The 22,003-nt window shown below is 34.5% G+C and overlaps 1 protein-coding gene across 1 annotated transcript in view; it reads right to left on the minus strand.

Moving 5' to 3' along the window:
- Positions 1 to 1,528: 1,528 nt before the first annotated feature.
- Positions 1,529 to 22,003, minus strand: part of TXNL1 (thioredoxin like 1) — a 32,503-nt gene continuing 12,028 nt past the window's right edge. Inside the window, exons 2-8 of the mRNA XM_046025591.1 lie at positions 21,884 to 21,980; positions 19,779 to 19,952; positions 15,612 to 15,734; positions 13,437 to 13,506; positions 11,494 to 11,666; positions 8,531 to 8,635; positions 1,529 to 1,691 (exon numbers count right to left, since the gene is read on the minus strand). Of these exons, the coding sequence (XP_045881547.1) occupies positions 1,662 to 1,691; positions 8,531 to 8,635; positions 11,494 to 11,666; positions 13,437 to 13,506; positions 15,612 to 15,734; positions 19,779 to 19,952; positions 21,884 to 21,980 (772 nt within the window). The 3' untranslated portion in view covers positions 1,529 to 1,661. The remainder of the gene's footprint in view (positions 1,692 to 8,530; positions 8,636 to 11,493; positions 11,667 to 13,436; positions 13,507 to 15,611; positions 15,735 to 19,778; positions 19,953 to 21,883; positions 21,981 to 22,003) is intronic.

Consider the following 22,003-nt stretch of genomic DNA (forward strand, 5'->3'; position numbering starts at 1 on the left):
AACAGCATTTCAGTTTGGTGATTTAAGTAATATCAACTACGTATGTTTATTTGTAAAATTTCCCATAGCGAAACATGTTATAGTTACCTATAAACATTCATTTTTCACTACTTACAATTTGAATAATCATGGAATGTTTGGATAATGCAACCAGCTGAGTTATAGAAAAGTCACATAAACAATATAAATCTGATGCCCAATCCTTTACACATATGAAATTACTTTCACTGGGTTTTCAAACTGTTGAGTAGAAATAGGATGAGGTCAGCAATACTTAAGATGAGGCACTTTAACAATTACCCAAAAAGGTTAAGTGTACAAAAATGTAAAACAAAACTCTTGATATTAATTGTATGCCTAATTTCAGATGTAATTAATCTGAGATGGTCTATATTAAGGAATGTTATGAACTTTTATTTCTTGCCCTTCCCCCTCCATTTGACCCAAGGCAAGTAACTATGAAATACATAAGTATGTAGACATCATCACAGACCAGTTAATGTGCTTACATAGAGAAGAACTCAACACCATGTAATGACACAGGGCATTTTAGAAAGTGACTATTTTAACACAAAAACTTCTGCATAATTTTTCCATAAATGCATATAAATACATTGGTCTCCCAAAGGTAAAAATGCTATCTCGACCACATTCCTATACAAAAATGCCCTCAAAGGTATTAACTGAATCAAAATTAATAGTCTATGTACTCTTTTCAAACACTGAATTTTTAATATTCAGAGAAATTTTAATTTTAATTTTAAAGAGAAATTTAAAAATTAAATTTACCAATGCTTTCTAGATTAGTTTTAAGATTAAAAATAGTTAAAGAACACATGTTTTGTTTTGCTAGCCTTTTGTGAAACACCTTTCAAACACACAATTTGGCAAATTTGTTTTTAACTTTAAATCATGTTCTCTGTATATTAACACTGCATCTTTTGGTAGCTAAGGTAATAAATACTTGATTAAAAATATTAAGTCCTGTTGCTACATGAATTCACAGATGAATTCACATCTGACCATGGTCAGATTTCGACAGTAAAGATAATGGCTAACTCAAATTTTTAAAGTCATCCAGAAGGGATTAAAATCCGTGGTCCCATTAACAGCTTTAAGTGAGAAAACTTAAATCTCATTAAACTTGTTTATTTCTGGTAGGTTATAATTTCAATAATTTCTATAGCCCAGATAACCAAATGTTTAATAAACATGAATTAGTACTCATTTTAACATACTTAGCTGTTCCAAGTCCATTTATCAAAATCACTTGCTCTATGTATGTGTATGAGCACAGCACACGCACTCCTTAATTCCTTAAGACAGTCTTGCTCCCCTAAAGAGAAAAACTGGCTTTCAATCAACAGCTACTAGATTAGATTAAGTCCTTGAAAATCAGAAGTGGGTCAATTTTCAGATAAATGAAAAGAGAAAATACTTATTTAGAATGAGAAAAATTAAGCTTGGCAAAAGTAGTGACTTTTATTTACAATTGCATGTATCAAGATTACAATAAAAACACTAGTGATACCATCCGAACAAAAGCAATGATTTATTGGTAATGGCAATGAATGGAATATTGACAGTCTCTGACGAGAATCAAGCAATTATCCAGGAGCTGTAGATCTGATTGCAATATGGTCTTCCAGTGTCTTTGTACCTTAGTGGCTTTCTCCTTTTTTGCCAACTACCTAGAAAACAAAAATAACTTTACATGTACATCTTATTGATTTAGAAATATGCGTTATTTTCAAAATAATATTACTAATTGGTAATCACCTTTGAAACCTGGTATTAATTTTCATCCCTGGTTTTTTTTTGGGGGGGGGGGTTGGTTTTTTTTTGGCATGCAGTGTATTTTCAATGTTGAAGCAAACTGTGACCTTCCCTTTCCTCCCAGCCTCAAGGAATTAAAAATAAAACACATGCAGGCTATTTTTGGTTTCCCACACTGTTTAAAGGAAAAGCAATGCAATTTTTCAAAACAAGGTTGACAGTTTAGAGAAGTTAATAAAAGGATGATGCTATATGAGTGAAATATATTTGGAAAACTATTTTTAGGCAATTAGAAATCAAATGTCGTTCACAAAATACTCTAGAATCAAGAGTATGCTAAACTTATGTCTAAATGCCCAAGATGACAAGTTTCTAGACTTTTCTCTCAATATGTAGATATGCAATGAAAAGAGATTAAAAATGACTAATTTTGCCTAGCTACTATTTTTAAAAAACCCTGGCTGCTACAAATGTACTATAAAAAACATAAAGAATCAATCTTGTTTCTGTCAATGATTAGAAAAATTCTCCATCAGAGGGCTTTAAAAATGTCCTAGTTGGTATAAATATGACAGCATAAAAATATAAGAAAAAACCTGGTTTCTACCAACAGTGCTAGAAAACAAATTCTCTGTAGAAGGTTCCAGAATTATATTTTAAGCAAATAATTTACTTAAAACCTGAAGTTTATCATTAGATGATATAGTCTCACAGCAGAAATACCTCTAAAGAAATCTACTTGCAAGCTACTGAAGATGCATTTGTATACAAAAAGATTTCTATGGGGTGCTTGGATAGCTGTCAGTTAAGCATCTGCCTTCAGCTCAAGTCATGATCCCAGAGTCCTGGGATCAAGCCTCGCATCAGGCTCCCTGCTCAGTGGGGAGCCTGCTTCTCCCTCTCCCTGCTCTCCCCGTGCTTGTGTATGCATGTGCATACTCTTTCGCTCTATCAAATTTAAAAAAAAATAAAAATCTTAAAAAAAGATTTCTATGTTTATTTATAAATGTAATTTTCATACTTTAGCTGATTCTGCTCCAAATGGTAGTATGAATCAAGCAAAACTCATGAAGGTCTTCAGTACATGTCTGGTCCAAAACAGAACGTGGCTGGGTCAATGGCATTCATGAGAAAAGATTATAAAAACCTTCCACTTAATTCCCAATCATATGATGTCAGACATGCCATTTTCCTGACCTTGAGGAAAACCAGTTCCATTACTTTAAAAGAGCTCCTCTCCAATCTACGAAAACCGTATGTTAGAAAGCCCCAAAAGCCAGAAAGATACTAAAGAGATAGTCTCATAAAATATGTGGGTAAGATTAAAAAAATCAGGGTTTAAGAGTCAAGGGGGGGCCTTCTTAAGAAAGGAGGAAGTTGGCAATATTTGTATCACAAATGAATTTAAGCAGATAAACACTGAAAGCATTATTGATCATTATTATCACTTGGGAACACACAAAACACAGAGCTATTAGATTAAGCAAAAGAAAACAGAAACAACTAATATTAAAAATTAAAATTTTAGCAGATGTGATACAGAAGACACAAATCTGCATACTGTTTCACAGGTTGATAACTCTCAACTTGCCAATGTGTATTCTCTGTAAAAAAGAAGAAATTCAGCATTCCAATATGGATTTTTCTCATCCCAAACATAAGGAAGTATTTTATTCATTTTTAAGTGTATATTACACCTCAAACAATCGTCTAGGTACATTAAAATTAGGTGTCAAAAATATTTATTCAGTGAAGAGTCCATTGATCTTCTATGTTAAGAATTTAAACCAGCCTAACACATTCAGTCCTTCTTTCAACGCCTTGAGCTCACTTGGGTAGACAAAGCAGTGGACGTGCCCATAATTAATCAGGAAAGACTTTGGAGCTGCAGTTCCATTGAGAAAAGAAAATCCATGTCTTCTAACTAAAACTTATTCAATATATTACACTAGTTCTTGTATAAAAGAAGTTAATGAAACTGTTCATATCTAAAATGATTCTATAGTTCCTCCCCCCCCAAAATTTAAACTTTAGATTGGATTAAAACATCCAACAACTAGTTAAGTCTGAAAGCATTTACAACAACATTTTATTGCAATATGATTCCTCAAAATGGTCGTACCAAAATGAAATATGAGAAAGTAAAAAAAAAAAAAAAAAAAAAAGTCAGGGGAGCAACATGGTATGATAATAAAATTAAAGCACTTAGTTGCAAGCCCAAAATAAAAAGCAACCAAAACATAAGGCCAAATGAGACACATGGCTAGAATAAGATCTGAAGAAAGAGATGGCTGAGGAAATCTAGGTTACAAGGCTGATCCAGATGACAGAAGCTGAAGAAATCTTGCACCAATAATGGCGAGAACATGGGAAGGGTGAGAGCAGACAGGTGCTAGATGAGCAGAGAAGCAAGGAGGGGAGTAGAGTGAGATAAGGTCAATCTTTATATTACTTCATTTTAAAAAATCTTCTGTTTTTAGTTCATTTGAGTTGCATTAAAAAAGCTGAAAAATAAACAGACAGAAATGTTACAAAAACAGCTGATATGGTGAATGGCCAGTTTAGAAAAGTCTCTTTTTATTACAGTGATAGAAAACCTGCTCTGCTTTTCACATGCACCTCATTCCCTAAGAAGCAGAAGCCCCTTCGATTTTGCTCATTTCTGTGACCTTATATGTTATTATTTTTGTATTAAAATAAAGTAATCCATGTATCGAGCATATTTTAGCAAAGAAAATAACTACTTCAATTAAGATGGCAAGCTTTTCATGCTGCAACACAAAGAATCCATTTACAACAACAAATAGCTGAAGTGTATATTATAATCTGTGCACAATGCCTATAATTACCAAAAACAGACAAGTGGAAAGTATGTTCTAGTCTACCAAATCTTAAAAGTACAACCTTTAAAGTTTTAATAAATAGCATGCAAGGAGGTCTAAGATTTCTATCCACATCCAAGATTCATTAGCATTACCTTAGCTTGTGTCACCTTAGTGACATAAGGAGATCAATGACACTCTGAAAACTAAAATTATCTAGAAACAACTCAAACAATATAAAATGTGAACTGAAAATGCAATACAATTCTATCATTCTCTAAAGCATTTTTTATAGCTTTCTTCATTATAGAAAGGGGTATCAAAATGTTCCTCTTTGTGCTGATAAAATACATGCCAAATTTATTTTGAAATTTTAAATTCTAATGACTGTAAAATTCCTTTGAAATTCAGGCTGACTAAATAAAGTCCTACACCTTCCCATTTTCATGCCCAAGTTCCTATTTTCTACCTGGAGTGCCCCCCTACTATCTTTTCCTCCACTGCTATCCATTTCTACTCTCAAAGTTTATTTAGTTCAAGACCCTCCCTCCTCCACAAAATATTCTTGTCCTCTCCCAACCATTCTTGGGAAGGAGATATCACTGACCTAGGAAAGTATGAGAATGCCCTGTAAAGGAAGAGACTTGAACTAAGGTTTGATTCATTTTGATCAACTTTCCAAAGTTTTTATGTTACCCTATAAGATAAACTTGCTATACACAGAGATTATGATCACACCTAGCACAGTACTACAGGGACAACAAGTACCATACCGTGTATTTATTATTTCCTTTTCTAGAAACCAAACGCATTTATAATTTTTAGTAAGCAACTATCTATACAAAAATCTAAAGTGGCCAATTTCAGTTAAACAATAAATAATTTTTTATTGCAGTTTTCCTACACCAATGTTGTTAACTTAGCAAAATGCAAAAAGGACTGAAATATTAGCTTGCTTTTGAGGAATAATTCAATGAATGACACAAGTCTCATTCAGAAATTAGTAAAAGGAAATGCAATGTAGTATTAACATACATGAGATCATTCAACCAATTAAAATTTATCAGACATTAAAAGCAAGGGACTAACACCAAGAAAGGAGTCCATGATAGTATGAAATTATTCTCAAAGTAGTTCTCAGTGTGGTCTAGCTGGGGGGTTCCTGACACCCATTCAGGGAGCATTCAAAACTATTTTCATAATAATGCTAAATCGTTATTTGCCTTCTTAATCTCACTGTCTCACAGGTGTACAATGGAGTTTCCCAGAGGCTACATGACCTATGATATCAAACCAGACTGAATGTAGAAGCAGGCATGAGAATGAGAGGGTTCTATTAAGCCAGACAGTAGAATAATTTGTAGGGCATGAAACAATGCTCTTCCTGTTAAATTGGTTTTTATTTTGGAAAATATGTATTTTAATTTAAAAATATTATTTGTGTTAATATATAAGGAGTTTATGATTTATAAGTAATTTTTATATTTTTGTTTCATTTCTTAAAACGTAAATATTAGATAAATATGGCCTATAGTAACAAAAGCTCTTTTTGGTCCTCAATAATATTTAATAGTATAAAAGGGTCCTGAGACCAAAATGTTTGAGAACTATTGCTCTACAATAATGTTAAGATTTAAAAAAAGTGGTTAGTTAAATGAATGCACAGCCAAATTACAAAACAAACACAAATACTCCCAAGCAAGAAAAGTCTAACATCTTTGCTATCCTAAAGACAGTCCAGAGAAAGTAGTTTGGTAAGTCAAAAGAGCGAGAGAGGAGCTAGGAGAGAACACGTATGAGAGGGAGGATGCTAAAACCAAAGAGCTGGAGAGAGATTCTTAAATGGATGATTACTGACATACATTAGAAAACTGACTGAACGGCAGGCTGGTAAGAAGACGGTCAAAATGGAGCAGTGGTTAAAGAGAAAAATGGAAATCAAACAGCAGGAGCAGAGGTGAGAAGCAGGGAACTTGAGGTGAATTAATGGTATACAGCTTACAGTAGATCTTATGAAGGAATTAAGCTAAAAACAAACTATGCAAGGCAGTTAAAGCCAAATCCAATGACATTTAATTCCAACAAGCAATATAACAAAGCAGGCAGCCAAAATGTCTTTGGTGCTCACAATTTTCCCAGTACAGCATATCTCATATCAGAAAAATGGAGATGTTTAATCTCTGCTTCTTCTGACCTTCTGATCTGTCTTACATATGGCAAACATTTGACATGACAGATCTAAGTACATTATTGTCCCACAGTTCCCAAAAGTTAATTATGAGACAGGAAGAAATAGTTGTTGAAAACTCACAAGTTAAAATATCTATGGTCAAGGTTATCAATTTTGTAAAAACCAGTATACAATTTTATAACTTATCCACTGTTATGCAATTTTACAAATTTTTCTGTAATTGAATTAAAATAAGATCTGTACGATGAATACTGTTACGCTGAAAAGAAATTTTTAAAAAGTGAAAAAAAAAATAAGATCTGTAGAAACCACCAAAAAGAATAAGAGTTTTCAGGATGAAAAAAAAAAAAAAAAAAAAAAAAAAAAAAAAAAAAAAAAAGAGTTTTCAGGATGCTCCATGGCTTCACCTCCCCACCAAATGGGGGTCTAAACTGTTTAGCTGGGCCCCTCTTCCTCCAGGCACTGGCCGCCCTAGGGAAACTTTCTCCCATATAATCACCTCTTTATCATCACCTCCGGTTCTACACTGTCAAAGGCAGCCACAGAAACATGGCCACAGCTACCTTTCCCCTACTGCTGCACACTCAATTTGTGCCCCGTAACTAGGTTCTATACTGAGAAAGCTCCTGGACGCACTTCCGTGATCTGTGGTTGTAATACGTTACGTCTCCCTAAGGAACTGTGACCAAGTAGCAGTTGTTCCATGAATGGACAAAATGTTCTCAGTCCTAAGGGTCTCATATATCTTAATCTCCCGCAATCCTTAGGACTGTGTCCACAAAACAAAACAAAAATGTACATATACGGGGGCGCCTGGATGGCTCAGTGGGTTAAGCCTCTGCGTTTGGCTCAGGTCATGGTCTCAGGGTCCTGGGATGGAGCCCCGCATCAGGCTTTCTGCTTAGCGGGGTTCCTACGTCCCCCTCTCTCTCTGCTTGCCTCCCTGCCTACTTGTGCTCTCTCTCTCTGTCAAATAAATAAATAAAATCTTTTTAAAAATGTACATATACATATATACGCAATCTGCCTGTTCACTGATAATTTCGTTGCTTGTGCCAAGTGGTCTTTCAGCACACAGACATGGTTTAAAGGCATCTCAGTGTAGTAAAACTGAACCCATTCTTTTTGATTAAAACTGTTCAAGTGATTTTAAATGTTTTCATCGGAAACAATAATCAGAATCCTGGTATCTTCAAAATTCTTAAAACATTCACTAATAATAATGATTTAACTTACTCCTATTTCGACATTCCTAACTACTTTCTATAACCAAACAATTATTTAGTTAGTTTAAAATACTTTCCTTTTATTAAAGGTATACTATACTTTCATTATAGATACGGATTTTTTTTTAACTGAGGTATGGTTGACATACAATGTTATATTGGTTTTAGGTGTACAACACAGTGATTCAACACTTCTGTACATTTTATACTATGCTCACTTATTTGGATACCATTTGGATACCATTATTAATGGATATCATTTACTTACAGACACCATTATTTGGACAGCATTATCTGGTATCTTATTTGGATACCATTTATTAATAGACTCTGTATCAGGATTTATTTTTATTAGAAATTATCTTTTAGTTGGATATCTAAAAATGTGATTAGGAGAACCCACTGTCCTAGGTTAACCTAAAATTTCATGACGTGATTACGATTTTGATCTTTACAAAATTACTTCTTTAAAATGTATTTTTACTTCCCCTAAATACCATTTAAAACAAACTTACTCGTTTGAAGTCATTCATATTTGTTGCCTGGACTGGAGTACCAATAAAAGTAAAATATGAAATTCTTGTTGTTTCTTCTTCACCTTGATTGGACTGAACAAATATCTACAACCCCCCCCACCAAAAAGAAAAAAAAGCATTACATTAATAATTGTATCCTTTTTCACAAACATGTTTAACTGATATTGTTAGATTATTAATGAAAATATCTTTTCATTCTTTGTAAGGATTAACCCAAACTACATTTAGACTAGTGCTCCTATAGGGCTATTAATTCCACTGTTTGCCCTGCTATCCTCGTCCTCTCCAGGATATCATGGCAAGACACCCAAATACACAAGCTCCAGATAATTCGGTGTGAGGGTGTAGAGGAGTCACAACTAAATTCTTTACACAGAATGTTCAAAGAGTATGAAATTATTACAGTGGGCAAACCACTGCTGAAATTTTATTAAAATTGGTTTTTGACTGAAGAAAGTCTCTAAAACTATACTGTACTATAGCCTGCATTCTTTTTAAGCTTGACTCTCTATACTTTCTATGTAAAAACTCTGCTCAGCATGTAAGTAGACAGCAGCTTTACTCACAGATTCTTTTTCAATATACTGGATTACTATACGCTTTTTTTAAAAAAACAAAAACAAAATAAAACACAATACTCTAGATACTGTCTACTTAAGAACACTGCCTCTCTTGATTTAGACAACATACTTCTTTCATCCTCTGATGGCATTAATCAGTTTTTGTTGTTTTTATAGGCAAGCAGATTCATCTTGAACTGAACTTATCAATTAAAATTTCCAAGTCTGGAGACACCTGGGTGGCTCAGTGGGTTAAGTGTCTGCTTTCGGCTCAGGTCATAATCCCAAGGTCCTGGGATGGAGCCCTGCACTGGGCTCCTTGCTCAGCGGGGAGCCTGCTTTTCCCTCTGCCTGCTGCTCCCCCTGCTTGTGTTCTTTCTCTCCCCACCCCTCTCTCTGACAAATAAATAAATAACATCTTTAAAAAAAAAACAACAAAAAAACTTCCAAGTCTACAACAGGTAGACTGTTACACCAACTCTCCATTTATCTACAATGCTCTTTGAAAATTAGCACATCAGTTTATATTTATGGCTTTTAAAATTCACCTACTTTGATTACACTTTCTGATCAAAACTGTCATGGCATGCTTTCTATGACTTAAGTCACTGACTAAAAGTTTGACTGAGATAAGATACAGCACATACAGACTTGAGCCTATCACAAGATAACTATGGACAGTGATTCTCAATGACAAAGGACATTATATCAAGATGTTTGGATTGTAAGGGCTTTTCCAATAAATACCTTGCTTCCATCACTAAATAAAGCAACTGGCATTAATTGAGAATATGCTACAAATGTAAGTCAGGAAAATATCTGATAAACTAGTATTTTAGTTTAATATAACCAACCATTTTCGTCCACTTCGTTTGGGTAGAGTATTTCAAATACTGAAGTCTCAATTATAATCCTTCATCTTATTATTATCCTGTGAAAAATCCAGTGAAAACCTCCAAAAATGAATATATTAACATTCTTTAATTTACAAAAACCAGAATCATTTCATTAAAACAAGGAAATCACAGGGCGCCTGAGTGGCTCGGTCAGTTGAGCAGCTGTGTTTAGCTCAGGTCATGATCCTAAGGTCCTGGGATCCAGCCCTCAATGCAACTCTCTGCTCAGTGGGGAGCCTGCTTATCCCTCTCCCTCCGCCACTCCCCCTGCTTGTGCTCTGTTGCTCATGCTTGCTCCATCGGATAGCTCTCTTCTCAAGCAAAATAAACAAAATCTTTAATAAATAAGTATATGTGTAACAAGGAAATCACATTAGTTTAGCATGATTTGTTTGTTCTCAGTGATTCTGTGCTTGTTCCCACTTTTTTTCTAAGTATCCCACTATTCTATTCTAACCCTCCTACTCTCTCCTCTGAAAGACTGCATTGGGAGGGGTGGATGGGAGGTGTGGTTTGGAATACATATGCTGGGATTCATTATTAAAACTCACAAAAGCAATTTAAACTGCTAAGAAACAGCTAATTTCTTTATGTAAATTAAGATAATGTAAAAGTATCTTTTTAAAAAGTCATTTTTACTGAGATCATGACCACAACACTATTAAAAACCATACACTTTAGAAGACTGAATTGGATTTTACAATTGTAACATTACTCATCATCACGGATGAGGATAACGTACAAATATCTTCAGTTTAACTATAAATATTCTAGAATAAACTTTTAAGAAAAGCTACCAAATATGTATAAAGTATGTAAACTGACAAATTCATAATTTTTTAAAAAATCAACTTGTCCTTTCTCTTTAGTGTACATAAATAAAAAAAGAAAATTTAATTAATTCATTATACATTTTTACTCAAAGTCAGGTGGACAAAAACCTACTTCTTTTTTGTTTTGTTTTGTTTTTATTTATTTGACAAACAGAGATCATAAGTAGGCAGAGAGGCAGGTGGGGGGGGGGGGCGGGCGGGCAGGCTCTCCGCTGAGCAGAAAGCCGGATGCGGGGCTCCATCCCAGGACTCTGGGATAGTGACCTGAGCTGAAGGCAGAGGTTTTAACCCACTGAGCCACCCAGGCGTCCCCAAAAACCTACTTTAAAGGATCATTTAAAATCACCTAGGATATGGGGCGCCCTGGGTGGCTCAGTGGGTTAAAGCCTCTGCCTTCGGCTCAGGTCATGATCCCAGGTCCTGGGATGGAGCCCCACATTGGGCTCTCTGCTCAGCGGGGTGCCTGCTTCCTCCTCTCTGTCTGCCTGCTTCTCTGCCTACTTGAGATCTCCCTCTCTGTCAAATAAATAAAATCTTTAAAAAATAAATAAATAAAATTTAAAAAATAAAATAAAATCACCTAGGATACTAAAGGTATCCTAGCATGAACTGCTACCCACAAACTCATTAAATATAGTTGAAATACTACTTACAGTTACACTGTTAACATTCTGAAACTTAACATAACGAAGTGGGACAATGCCATCTTCTTTAATATCATCCTCTGTTAGTTCCAGAGCTTGAGTTGGTTCACTTCTTTCTGCTTCTTCAAAATCCATAGATCGGGGGAGATTGATAAAAATTTTTACATATTTAGGACCCTGACCTATAAAATGGTAGAATAAAATTAAATGTTAAATCAGACTTGCAATACTTTCCTCCTTTCACCATTACATTCACACTATACAACCAGTCACACTCCCAAATATATGCACACACCTACCTAAATCTTTAGGAACGTTTGGAAATTCTGAGTATTTTCATAGCCATTCTTTTTTTATAGACATTTTTTAATGCCTGCCAGCAGTATGCTAAGTTCTATGAATACTAGATTGAAACACATATGTACATTTGCAAACACGTACACACACACAGACTTCTTGCCCTCAACTGTAAAAGCCACACTATGATAAATGTAATACTACTAGTCAGGAGGTACAAGGAAGGCGGCAATGCAGTCTGACAAGGTACAGGTTACCATCTGAGCTGGGTCTTGCACTGCCAACAACTGGTACATTTGTTATTAAGGAGAAAAACATTACCAGTGACAACATTTAGCTAAAAGAAAATTAATTATACAAATTGCTGGGGCACCTGGGTGGCTCAGTTGGTTAAGCATCTGCCTTCAACTCAAGTTATGATCCCAGGGGCCTGGGATCAAGCCTCACATGGTGCTCTCCGCTCAGCGGGGAGCCTGCTTCTCCCTCTCCCCCCTCCCCCCAACAGCTTGCATTCCCTCTCTGGTTCACTCACTGTCTCTTAAATAAATAAATAAAATCTTTTTAAAAAATTATGCAAATTGCCAAATTTCACCTTAGGAATGAAGATGTGCTAAGCTGTTACATCACATTTAGAGAATGCCTTAGTCCCTTTAAACTTCAGGGTACAATCCAAAACCTGTATTTGGTGGCTAAGTAAGGAATCTTTAAGATATTCATATTGCTTATTCATCTCTGTAGCAACTGCTTTTACAGAATTCTTGTATTTTCACAATAAAGATACAATTTATCAATGAAAAATATTAATACATAAAAATTTAAAACGGCAAAATGAGAAGGGAATGCTACCTAATAAATAGGGTGTTTGCAGTTTCTTCCAATCAATTATAAAGAAAAATCCTACTCCTCACTACTGCCAACACACAACCAAAAAAAAAAAAATGCATAGGGGCGCCTGGGTGGCTCAGTGGGTTAAGCCGCTGCCTTCGGCTCAGGTCATGATCTCAGGGTCCTGGGATCGAGCCCCGCATCCGGCTCTCTGCTCAGCAGGAAGCCTGCTTCCTCCTCTCTCTCTCTGCCTGCCTCTCTGCCTACTTGTGATCTCTGTGTGTCAAATAAATAAATAAAATCTTTAAAAAAAAAATGCATAAAGACAGGAAAAAAAGGAGGAAGATGAATAAGAAAAATCCCTTATTTAATAGAAAGAGAAATACCAAGTCTGGAAAATCCTGTTTACAGCATAATATTTATAAAGAAGTTGTGAAACTAGTAATAGTGAACATATAGGAAGATTTAGAACCTTATTTATCACCTATAACAATGGAGTGTAAAATAAATCCCTCCCAGTTCTGATCCTGAAACATAGCTACTTCAAACCTGGAGTCTTATAGTAAGAATTGGAAGAAAGAGTTTCTTTGTTTTTAGATTACAAGATTAAACTTTTAGAAATAAGATAAAATTTTCTTTTTCTGTTCCTTTTGGTTTCTAGTAATACCACATTATTTGCACATTCATTTATCTCCTTGCTTTGTTCCAGAAACAATTTCACTCTTTCCAAAACAAGGAATATCTACCTCTATTATTTAATAAAAAGTTTTACATATGGGCTTAACAGATCCACAGAGCAGGAAGTTAAAGAAAAGCTGTCCATTACTCACCATTATCTGGCCCTTGAAATTTCATTGAATAAAGCTTAACAGGTTGATTAAACGCCACAGTAATAAGCAACTGTGAAGAAAATAAAAAGTTTCATTTTAAAAGGGCTTCAACACCTTGCATACACACAACAGCTATTTAGACGTAAAATTGTTATTCAAATATTTAAAATATTTAAAATAATTCAAAGACAGAAAATATTCAATTCATAAAACCAATGTAATATAAAACATCAGTAAGTTGAAAGTAACTTGACTAGACTGACATTTGAGAAATATAATCATCTATTATTCACATAAGGGAATGACAACAAAATTTAATGGAATAAATTAAATTAAATTAAAAACTGGCATGGGGGGGCACCTGGCAGGCTTAGTCAGTAGAGCATGCAACACTTTATCTAGAAGCTGTGAGGTGGAACCCATCGCTGGCTATAGAGCCTACTAAAAAAAGGTGTGTTGGGGCAGGGGGAAATGCATACGAACCTAATGTCTTGTGACCTGTGAACTGACAAGCAATTTGTCTTCCAAAAAATCAAACAAAATTCAAACTATATATTTTAGCATATAAGCTTCACATTTTATAGAATGGTTTGTCAAGCATCTACCCACATCATTTGACAATCTGAAGACAATGCACAGACTATGTGAAGAAACTAGCCCTCAGATGCACTCTATTTGGTCCAAAAATCAAGAGAATAAGACTTTTAATAGCTCTATAGTAACCTCCAAGCCTCCATCCTAAACTTATTGGACTTAATTGAATTTAGAAGGCCACATAAGGGAACTAGGATATGAAATGCTGTCAGGTTGCGTCTCTCTCTCTCTCTCTCAGAAACCGTGAATCATTTGCTCTATCTTCTTTCTAGCTGAAATCGTGTCTGATATACGTATCTATGCTTCCACCTTAGAAGGAAGATTTTCCCGTCAGGAAAACTTCCAGGAGGCTATGGTCAGTTCTGCTGATATGCATCATCACATTCCACTCAAGGCACCATTTACAAGGAACACAACTGTGAACAATATTCTTAAAGCTATTCAGTAAAGTAGCCATGATTAGAGTAAAAATGGAATTTGGATTTATGATTTCAGTATTACTGTGATCTGTTTGCCTGAGAAAATACCCAGACTATTTCCTTTGGTTATATAATTACTTGTTATACTTGACCTGCAATAGTGTGTCAAAAAATAATAAGCATGACATGTTTACAGAAACTTGAACCACAGGAGAAAAGAATGGAAAGCTAGAAACAAATCAAGTCAGTAAGAATATGATACCGTCTTCCTGAAGTCTGTGAAGAAGAATCATTTAACTCCTTTAAGAAAAAGAAGCATGATCAGATTATGTTTTCTTTAAGATTTTATTTATTTGAGAGAGTGAGCAAACATACAAATTTTTAGATACGAACTAGCAGATAATTTCTAATAAAAATAAATCCTGATACAGAGTCTATTAATAAATGGTATCCAAATAAGAAGGGGCAGAGGGAAAGGAGAAGCAGACTCCCCATTGAGCAGGGAGCCTGATGCTGGGCTGGATCCCAGGACGCTGGGATCATGACCTGAGCTGAAGGCAGACGCTTGATGGAGTGAGACACCCAGGCGCCCCAGACTTAAGCTTTAGAAGAGTAACTTTTGTGAACCTGTGGAAGATGAACTGGAATGGGGACAAAGCAAAGACAGTGGATTAGAAAGTAGGTTAAAGAAAGTCAGAATCAAGATGAAGATAATGATGGCTTCGTTAAGGCAGTACTATACTTCCCTGTGACAACAATGCAGGGAAGTACAATACAGGTTTACATCTGGGAGTGAGGAACACACACATGGGAGGGCTCATCTAGTTAGTCTCTATTTCTCAGGTACAAACTCAGTTGGGTGAGTAAAAAACATGGAAGACAGGTCAAGAATGAACATAAGGACTTAAGCATAATGAAGGCTCAACTCAGTAGTGGAGCCAATCCAAAACTCCGAGGTTCTGTGTAATACACCTGGCAGCTTGCGCAGAACAGAGAAAGAAGGTGGGTCTGCACCATCAAAGAAACTGAAACTTACAAAAAGGAAAGGAAGTGGTCATGTGGGAAGGAGAAACATAAAACCATGGATGGAAACATGATAAGGAACCCAGAGCGGGCATAAATATTGATGATCCCAAGAAGCTTTAATTTAAATATCAATTACCTGTTCATCACAATCAGATTCCAAGAAGGTCATATCTTTTCGTAAACAGTTGTCAAATCCATGCTCATCGCTTTCATTAAGACATTCACAGCCAGCTTTGTTAATAAAAGGCATTAAATCCATCTGAAAAAAATTAAGTCAAGACTTTAGGCAAAGTATTTGGATTTGGTATAAAAATCTAACAAATATAAATACGCGTAAATATGTGATTCTCTCTAGGCAATTTTAAAGAAAACTTCTCTTATAGTTAATAAAATTTTTATAATAATCCTTTCATTTGAATTTCTGACTGAGATCTACTACTATTAAAGCTAAATCTAGGCTTAGCCCACTTGATAAGGTATCAAAAACCAAGTCTTTGACGAAAAGATTATAAAACGCTGACTTGTACTTTTTTATTACCAGTGTTTTGCAGAGCAAAATATGCAAATTAAAATATCCGTAAGATCCAAGAAAAGCCTACCTCCCTCTTCTAGTGGTCACGTACTCTTAAACCTACATTCATAAAGAGTTTACAGATAAGATGAATAACAAATAAGGATTAAAACACTTGTTATTATGGAAAATTTCAAGCATATATAAATAAATAATACAGTGAACCTCACATCCTCAACTCCCAGCTACAATAATCAAGTCTTGGCCACTCTCGTTTCATCTTTACCCTGCAAGCAGTCCCTACTCCTCCTGTTTTCAAATAAATCTTAGGCGTTTCTTCATTTCTTTCATGAACATTTCATAGTGTTCATGAACATTTCTAAGAGATAAGGACTCTTAAAAAATCCTCTGGGATGCCTGGGTGGCTCAGTTGGTTAAACATCTGCCTTCAGCTCAGGTATGATCCCAGGGCCCTAGGACCAAGCCCCACATCAGGATCCTTGCTCAGCGGGGAGCCCGCTTCTCCCCTGCTTGTGATGCACATGCGTGCTCTCTCTCTAGCTGACAAATAAATAAATAAAATCTTTTTAAAAATCCTAAATATTGGGGCACCTGGGTGGCTCAGTGGGTTAAAGCCTCTGCCTTCGGCTCAGGTCATGATCCCAGGGAACTGGGGTCAAGCCCCCCATCAGGCTCCCTGCTCAGCAGGGAGCCTGCTTCCCTTCCTCTCTCTCTTTGCCTGCCTCTCTGCCTACTTGTGTTGTCAAATAAATAAAATCTTTAAAAAAATAAATAAATATGTAAATAATAAAAATCTTAAATATTATCACAACTAAAACAATGAGTAATGCTTTATTATTAGCAAATATCCATGTCTGAATTTCTTCAGTTGTCTAGTAAATGTTTTACAGTTGAACTATTTTAGAATAAGAATCCAAAATCCATACACTGTAGTTGGTTAAAGTAGCTCAAATCTCCTTTAATCTATGGTCATTTAGCACCCACAAATTTCTAATATTCTATATTTTGCTGGCTGATTGCTTCCATGTGGTTGTCATTTAACATTTTCCTGTCTCCCATGTATGCGTTAATAGTCCAACACAACGCCAGAGATGTGACAGTGGTCATCCCTATGTTGTTTCCAATTTTAGTGAGAGTGCCTCTGGTGCTCGCCCATTAAGATATTACTGATTGCTTTAGGAATAAATGGGTACTGAATTCTGTTAAATGCCTTTTCTGCATATTAGGAGATCATAATCTTTCTCTTCTAGATCAATGGATTTTGTTTACTAACATTTTAAGAGCTTTACAACAATTGCTCCTAATTGGAACTGGTCGGTAGCTTTTGTTATACAACACAGTCTGGGGACTAATGGCATTATATCTGACCTAACTACACACTGACATATTCTAGAAATATGCAACTGGAAATAAGTATCACTACCTATGTAATCAACTTGCCAATAATGAGGAAAGAATAACAGAAAAGCAATAAGACAAATCCAGATTGTGGGACAGTCTATAAGACAGATGGTCCAACCTGCTGTACAATACAACAGCCATTAGCCACATGTGGCGATTTAAAATTAATTAAAAGTAAATAAAATTTAAAATTCAGTTCCTCAGTTGCACTAGTCATGTAACAAATGCACAATAGCCACATGTACCTTCTAGCTACTGGCTACCATATTAGACTGGTACCAGTTTAAACTTCCCAAAAAAGGCTGTCATGAATGAAAAAAAAAAAAAAGACACGTTTCCAGAACACTAAAGAGAACATTTTAAACTTTCCCCATGCTTCAATCAACGCTTTAAAAACTAAAAGTCATTATATTCACAAAAATACTGTCTTACTTCTAAATAAGAACTATTATGAATCTTAACGTTTTGAGTATCACATCTACATTTATTACAATATTTCAAACTCCTCTAAAAGAGATAGGAGTACCTCTCTTACTCTGGCTTCAATCAAATTAGGAGTTCCAAAACTAGTATGTATAAACTCAGTAACTTGTGTAACCTCTTAGTGTTAAGACATAACTGAAAGTCTTTAAAACCAAAATTTTATTTTAAAATTGTCAATACATTTTTGTAATACCAATACTTAGATCTACTTAAGGCTTTCATTCATTGACTTTACTTGTCTTGTGAGAATGATGACATTCTTAGAAACATATTACCAAAATCTTAAATATTTAATAATCTTGTAGACATATAGTTCAAAACTTTTAATGTCTTGACTGACACCTGATGGAAAAAATGAAAAATGTTTTTAATAGCCTTTCACACCGTATGCATAACATCTGCATGAAAACTAAATCTTTTTAATTTCTTAAAACTTCATTTTTTCCTGCTTATTTCCTACCTGAGGACAAAACACTAATGATAATCACACTTAGCTGATGTGTAAAGAAGTATCCCTCTAGCTAAGCAGCAGGACTGCTGCGCTCCTAAGACCTTTTCATGCAAAAACCCTGAGTAAATACAGGAAAAAAAAAAATACAAAGATGTAAACAAAACAGTTTACAAGTCAAATAATTTCCAAAATTTTCCAAAAGGTGTCACAACCTTGACTTACACAACATGCTCATACTTTCTAAATGCATATTACAATTTCAAATTATTGCATAACAGTTCTGTTTTAAATAGACATTAATTGTCTCCCTCACTTAATTAATGCCAGTACGACCTGTTAAACACACTTTTTGAAGACACAACCCTCAATCTCCCACACACAAAAAGACTTTCTCATATGTATCTGACTGGAGTAGGAGAGTCTCCTTATTCAGCAGAAATTTAAGGGACTTTACGTAAAGAACATGTAGTCCATGACATCGATCCGCTTTACTGTACTTGATACACATTCTTTCACATATCAGCTTTGACTAGAGGTAATCATTTTTTTTTAAAAAGTTCATTTTTCATCTGCAACTACAATTAACTTTATAACAAGAAAAATTAGGAAAGATATATACAAATATGTATTTTAGCATGCAGGATTAACCAATTTGTATAAATGAGTCAGTTACCATGAATTACTTCTGAATTTTGGTCCTTCCTGAATAGCTCTTATGATATAGATGCTGAATTATAACCATTTGTATTATGCAATTTTCAAACACTTTTAAGTTCCTAAGTCTTCAAGTTTTTAGTTGAATAATAACTTACTCTGAAAACTCAGAAAAACGTACCTGAAAAAAAAATTAGTTTTTTGGTTTTGTTTTTTTTAGCAGAAAGAAAGAGGTGCCAGAAAAGAAGGGATACATTAAAAAGGAGAGAGAAAACTATAAGAAGCAGCAGGAAAAGGAGTCCAGCATATAAAGATCACACATTAAAATCTACATGTCATTTTACTCAATTATCAAAACCTGAAAAATTTTTCCAATGCACATTTCTTCACATTTTTGGGAAAAATATATATATGTATAATTTTAAAATTACATATAAATATATCATACATTATATGTAATAAAATGAAAATTAAATGTATATATAAATATATATACATTAAAAATTATTAAATGTTTAAAACTGGCTATTAAGACAACTCAGAAAGTAGGTTCAAAAAAGAAAACAAGTAGCGAAAAGAATTATTTAAGAATAACTGTTTCTCATGAGGGTTTAAGATTATAATACATATAAGAGAAGCAAATACCCAATAGTCAGCTAATGAAATTACTTTTAAAGATCTTATTTGAAAGTATTCTTAACTAGCAAAAGATAACAGTCAATATCACTTTAACCAAATAATGAGAAGAGATGTATCATGATTTCACTTTTAAGTCTACCTACATAGCCTTTTGGAATATCTGTGTCCTCATTGCTTCCAGGGTCATTTTCTAAGTGCTGCTTGATTTTTTCTTCTAATCCAACAGCATCTGCTCCTTGATACTGATCAATTCTCACTTTGTTTCGAAAAAACAGAAATGTAGGTGTTGCTGATATATTGTTGGTAGCAGCTGTTCCCTAGAATTGGCAAGTTAGATACTGTTAATGATTAAAATTTACCTTAAACCACTTTGAATATTCATTCTACATCTCTATAGAAGTTAAATTTCCAAGCATGAACAAAACCACATAAAAAAATTTACTCTCAATTGTTATTTAAGAAAAAACAGACCTACTACTGAGGGCACAACTACATTACCTTCGAATTCCCAATGAAGAACAACATGCATTTTTATCAATTTTAGTGTTGAACACTTAATCCCCCAGTAGAACAATTAGCTTCCAATACAGAAATTATGCTTTGTACCACCAGGCAGAGTTTTCATAAGTACATGCTGTTTCTTAAATGGAGAAGCCCAAAAGGGTATTGATATGTCAATGCTACTAGGAAAAAATACAGTTCTGAACAACAGTTGCCCATCTCTCCATGAAAATGAAGTAACTTTACTCAACTCTACTCATAGAAGTGGCTTCTGACCTCCCATCAAATACACTGCAACAACTACCTTTTAAAATTCTGTTCCAACTCCACTATATTATCAACTAAGTACTGAGTGGAGATTAGCTAATTAACCACTGACTCATGACTTAAACTTTTCTTAAGTGTAAAGGAAATAGTAAAGCAAACATGTCACCTTGCATATTCAAATACTTTGAAGAGATATCACTACATTGTTTAAAGAAAAAAAAAGCATAAAGTTTACATAGAGATGCCTTCTCTAAACCTCAAAAAATTAAAAAAAAAAGACAAAAAACATGATTGACATTTTAGAACAGTATTGTCCAAAAGAAATATAAGACATAAATGTGGGCTATACATGTGATTTTAAGTTGCCAGTATCCCAGCATTTTAAGTAGCCAATATAAAAAAGTACAGAGAAACAATTGAAATCAATTTTAATAATCTATTTTAGTAAATCCAATAATCACATTTTCAACACAGTGTAAAAAAGTTAATGACATATTTTACACTTTTTTCATACTAAGCCTTCAAAATCCTATGTGTATTTTATATTTACAGCACTTCTCAATTTCAATTTGCCACATTTCGAGTGTGTAGTAACCACATGCTGCTAGTGGTTATCATACTGGAAATAAAGCTCCAGAACAGAGCTCCAGAGACAGTGAATACTGAAATAAGGGCCAGTAATGGGAGTCCAGCAGTACACAACAGAAGTACTAAGCAATATTACAGGGTTTAAACCAAACCCAAACTACTTACTCAAACTATTGTTACATTTACAAATTCTTTTCACACTCACAAATTCTTTTCACACTCAGAAATGTATCAAAGACAAAACCTCACCAAAAAGAGGATCCACACAGCTATTCCTTAGTAAGAACCAAAACGACATTTTCAGTGTTGGAAGGTACCTTGAGAAATTTTCCCCATCAATTCCTCCTTACTTCCACATACACAAACACAGAACTGTCACAGAGCCATTCCAACTAAGTAATCAGGGCAATCTCCCAACAACACTGCGGCTCTATGGACGGTAATTAACACTTTCAGGTTTCTGCTGAGTATGCAGCTTTGAAGCTATGATTACAAACTAACCCGATCAATCCAACTCAAACTATAATCAAGAATTCTCTGCCATGGTTTTCAAATCAAACAATGCCTCAGCAATAAAAGATACTATTCTCAATTTGCAAAAGATAAACAAAAAATGTAAAAAAAGGACTTCCAGGGGACTGATTTAGTTCAATAGCTTATTAGTTTTATGTCAAAAAGATATTAACAAACCCAGAAGCAATTAATATTGAACTACCCTTTTTAACTAATTAATGCAGCCACAATAACATTTATAATAATTCATGTCCATATAACATTTCCTCATCGTCAAAGAAGTACTATGTGCATAAAGAGAGAAACAGAGGATGATAATAATGTTGAATTTCAAATGAAAAAAATGAAAAAAATTTTTTAAAGGACTCCTTCCCTTTACCTGACACTGATGTACATCAACTTCCAAGAAAACTGCCTGTGGATACTTATTACTCATAGAACTGAATGCTGGGGCAATCCTTAAACATGGTCCACACCTGTAAGAAAGGTAAAAAACATG

The sequence above is a fragment of the Meles meles genome, chromosome 12, assembly GCF_922984935.1.
Source record: "Meles meles chromosome 12, mMelMel3.1 paternal haplotype, whole genome shotgun sequence".
Taxonomy (NCBI): Eukaryota; Metazoa; Chordata; class Mammalia; order Carnivora; family Mustelidae; genus Meles; species Meles meles.